Consider the following 4,889-nt stretch of genomic DNA (forward strand, 5'->3'; position numbering starts at 1 on the left):
ACATATTAATAAATATATATGAATCAACTAAGTATATTAAAATAATATTAGTAAATATTAATATTAAAATTTTTTATTTATATTTTTTATTTTATATTTATTTATTTTTAATTATTTATTTTACATCAGTTAATATATTTAATAATGTTCCGAAAGCACAAGATACGAAATAAAAGATTTTGTTGTACATTCAGTTTACTCCTCTTAGAAATTGTATTAATCTAATGTAGGTCAAATATGTCAACGTCAACGATAGCAGCCGATGGTCCCAATCAAGTTACATCACGGAAGGAAGAGCTTGTTAATAAGGATAATCCCATTTTATGAGTATATGCAACAATCTTCTAGGTAGGGGTTGATTTTAAATGAAATTTAGGTCCACAATAAATCCGCTTCTAACTTTATTTATCGAGTAAGAAGTACAATGAAAAATAAAAAAAAATAACTAATTGTTTTAATGTATGAAATAAGAATAGTATTAGAAATAGTAAGATGTAACAATTCATTAAAAGAATGATGGAGCAGTCATAAAAGGATTGTTGTGATAAATTATTCAGTTGTGTTTATTATTTTAGAATAAAGTATTAAATTGGTCTTTTATATTTAGATATAATTTTATTTTATTTTTTAAGGTTTTAAGTGTCTTATTTAAATTTAAAAAAATTTTATTTAGCTTTAATATAGTTTTACTGTGAGACCAAAGTTAAATACTTAACAGGATGTTCTATACAATAGCAATACAAAGAACAAAGTCGATAATTTAGACAACAAGTATAAATTTTAAAAGCATAAAATTAACTATAGATACATCAATATATTTATTTGTCATTCTCTTTAATTTTATAAAAGATATTTCGTTTAAATTGTAAGAAGAATGATAAATAAATATATTGATGCATCCACAGTTAATTTTATACCTCTAAAACTTGTACTTGTTCTCCAAATTATCGATTTTGTTCTTATACGACTGTTATGTAAAACATTCCATTAATTATTTAAATTTGATCTCACGATGAGACTATATTAAAACTAAATAAATTTTTTTTAAATTTAAATAAAACATTTTAAATTTAAAGACCGAAATAAAATTATGTCTAAACATAGAAACCAAATTAGTACTTTATCCATTATTTTATTATCAAAATAAATACAATGGATACTATTAGCTTTTGTGGGTGTCTCTCTAAACCAAACGCTAGAACTTGGGTATGTAGTTGCCACTGTTGACACTTATTAGTAAACTGTGTGCTCCAAGTTGCGTACATGACCAATTTCATTAATTCAACGGATCTATCTCTCATCACCATAACAGATCACACCCCTGTTCCCACGAAGAAATTAGAAGTCATATATATGGTGGCGACTATAGGATTATAATGGTTATAGAACTGTTATTAAAATTAAAATTATATTTTTTATATATTTTAATCATATATACTTTAAATTTTTAAATTAAAATATATTGGTAAATAATTAAAAAATATTATTTTAATTTTAACATCACTCTTGAAACACTATACTTACCATAATCATATTAAAATGAATATATAAATAGAAGTAGCTTCACTTTCCTTAACCATCAATTCATCACACCAGGCCTACCTTATCCTATTACATGCTTGTTTTATTTTCCAAACGTAACATGATTCCCTCAATTAGAATAATTCTCTCGCTTGGTTCCTTTCTTCTATTATTCATCTCTTCCACCGCAGCAAAAACCTCATTCAGACCAAAAGCACTTGTTCTACCTGTAACCAAAGACATATCTTCGTCCACACCCCAATATGTAACCCAAATCAAACAAAGAACACCACTCGTGACGGTGAACCTAACCGTGGATCTCGGCGGTGGATATGTTTGGGTGAACTGCCAGCATGGCTATGTGTCATCAACATCGAAATCAGTGGCTTGTGGATCTGCTCAGTGCTCACTCTTTGGCTCTTCATCATGCAGTGGTGACAAAGTCAAAGTGTGTGGTGGATTTCCAAGCAACACTGTCACTGGTGTTTCAACATCTGGTGATGTTCGTTCGGATGTTGTTAGTGTTGAATCCACCGATGGAAACTCTGCAGGAAGAGCTGTTACTGTTCCAAAATTTCTCTTCATTTGTGGATCAGATGTTGTCCAAAAAGGCCTTCCTAAGGGTGTAACAGGTATCAACTTATGAACCCAACCATATATAATATTGGGTGTTTTATTAATATTAATTAATAGTGATCCGTTTAATTGTGTCTAAGGTGTTTTGTTTTAAGTTCTTGTTAAGTACAGTAATAGTAGAAATTTCAATGTACAATTTCGAAGTTTTTATGCTGCATTTCTTAACTAAGATAATGATAGCAACAACAAACATAAGATTTTAGTTTAAAATAGCTATATTTTTTTGTTGACTGTTAAAAACAACTATATAAGACAATTTATTTTAGGACATAAACTTTTTATATGTTCTGAAATATGGAGACAGGAGAAGCATACAGATTTTTATTCTTTATTTCTATATAATCTTATAGCATGTCTGATTTATCTCTTTCAATTTTTATTTTATTTTATTTAAATATTCTGTATACTAGGCTTCTCTCTTTAAGAATTAAATGATATATTACTCATAAAAAATATACTCTACTAAAATTTGAGAATTTAAAAATATATAAAATTTATACATATGTTGCGATAATTATTCTGCTATGTTCTCTGCATATTAAGACAAAAGGTATGTTAAACATTCTAATTAATTAATTAATTAAACTTTTGGATCCTTTGGTGTAGGTATGGCTGGTTTTGGTAGGACCAAAGTGTCACTCCCTTCACAATTTTCATCTGCCTTCAGCTTCTCAAGAAAATTTGCAATTTGCTTGAGCTCCGGCACCATAAACTCAAAGGGTGTAATCATCTTCGGTGATGCACCATACAACTTTGGTTACTTGAACAGTGATCTTTCTAAAGCCCTCAATTTCACCCCACTAATCACAAACCCAGTAAGCACTGCTCCAATCTCATCCCTCGGTGAACCCTCATACGAATACTTCATTGGTGTGAAATCAATTGTAATTTCCGACAAGGAAGTGCCATTGAACACATCCCTCTTGTCCATAAACAAAAACGGTGTCGGTGGAACAAAGATTAGTACTGTGAATCCGTACGGCATTCTAGAGACATCTATCTACAAGGCTGTTTCTAAGGCCTTTGTGAAGGCTGTTGGGGTCAAAACAGTTTCACCTGTGAGCCCATTTGGGACATGTTTTACACAACATGAGATTGGGTCCAGTCCAATGGGCCCAGGTGTGCCAGATATTAAGTTGGTGTTGCAGAATGGTGTTGTGTGGGATATTATTGGGGCAAACTCAATGGTTCAGTTTAGTAATATTGATGTTATTTGCTTGGGCTTTGTGGATGGTGGGTCAAAGCCCAAAGCTTCTCAAGTTGGGTTTGTTCCTATGACTGGTGACCAGCCGACAACTTCAATCACAATTGGGGGCCTTCAATTGGAGAACAACTTGATACAGGTTGATTTGGCAAGGTCAAGACTTGGATTCAGATCCATCTTCTCTGATCATAGCAACTGTGCCAACTTTAACTTTACCTCTTCTGCTTAAATTAGGGGCTTGCTTAGTGTGGTCTTATTATTATTATTATTATTATCAATAATTAGTGCACAGATTTTGTAGTATAAGATCTGTGCATACAGTGTATGTTATGATAAATAAGTGAGGTTCGTTCTAATGATTAAGCTTAGCCTCCAAAATTGTTACTTTTTTGTTTGGTTATAAATTAAATAAGACCAGTAATCATCTTATATCTTGATTTGTTTTTCAATATTTTTTCACCTCTCTTTTGACCTAGAATAACCTCTTTTCTTTTAATTGCACAGACGAAAGCACATGTATTTCCCTGTAGTTATTGGTTTTGGCTTATTTTTAGTGGTTAAATTAGCATTTTCTTTTTCAAATAATAAATTGAGTTAGTTATATGTTTTTATTTCTGTTGGATAATTAAATCAAGAACATTCACAAATTAATACAAATATAATATGTTAGAACATTAAAAAAAATTAAAATAAAATTGAATTGAAATTGAAAATCAAATTGCACTCTAAATTAAAAGGTGATAGAAACTATAAGAATGCAAGTTATTTTTCTAGTGCAAGACAATACAACATTTATGAAGAATGAAGAATCATGAATTAGAAATTTTAAGTTGATGACTAAAGCATTTGAAACAAAAATAAGAAATTTGACTAGTCAAAGTTTCTACTAGTTTCATGAAATATTACAACTAATACTTAGTTGTTATAAGAACTATTATTTTATTATGAAAGTTTTCCTATATAAAGGCTTGAACTTCATGTACTTTAATAATCACTCCATATGAATAAAAATGTATTAAGTTGTTAGAAAATTTCTTCTCGACGAGTGTTAGTGAATTTGAGAGATGTAAAATATGGTAGTGCCACTTATGTGAGTTAGTGATCCTAGGGCCAAATTGGTTGTGGGTATACTACATTTGGTATAAAAGCTGGTTTAATCAAGTGTCAAGTGTTTGAGAATCTGTGAGGTGTGAGAAAGTTTTCACATGGTTGTTTGTTCATAGAAGCAATATGGAAAACACTTTTAATATTGTGTGGTCCAATTTCAAATTAGATGAAAAACTCGATTATAGTTATTTGGAGACTTTGATATCTATCTATTTGAAGGCTCAGAACATGTGGAATTTTATTGAACTAGGTTTGCAAGAAGGAGCTGATGTTGCCTAGCAGAGAAGAGATCAATTGGCGCTATCTCAAATTCATCAAGGTGTATATTATACGGTGTTTGGCAAAATAGCAAATGCTAAAACTGCAAAGAAAGCATGGAACACATTGAAGCTGTCGTACAAAGGCGTAGATAAGGCCCAGA

General features: G+C 30.5%; 1 protein-coding gene across 1 annotated transcript; it reads left to right on the top strand.

Annotated features, from left to right (window-relative positions):
* On the top strand, positions 1,561-3,804 carry LOC107618794 (basic 7S globulin). Its single transcript, XM_016320951.2, has 2 exons — positions 1,561-2,153; positions 2,764-3,804. The coding sequence occupies exons 1-2, from the start codon at positions 1,616-1,618 to the stop codon at positions 3,588-3,590; spliced, it is 1,365 nt and encodes a 454-aa protein (XP_016176437.1). The 5' UTR covers positions 1,561-1,615; the 3' UTR covers positions 3,591-3,804.

The sequence above is a fragment of the Arachis ipaensis genome, chromosome B09, assembly GCF_000816755.2.
Source record: "Arachis ipaensis cultivar K30076 chromosome B09, Araip1.1, whole genome shotgun sequence".
Lineage (NCBI taxonomy): Eukaryota > Viridiplantae > Streptophyta > Magnoliopsida > Fabales > Fabaceae > Arachis > Arachis ipaensis.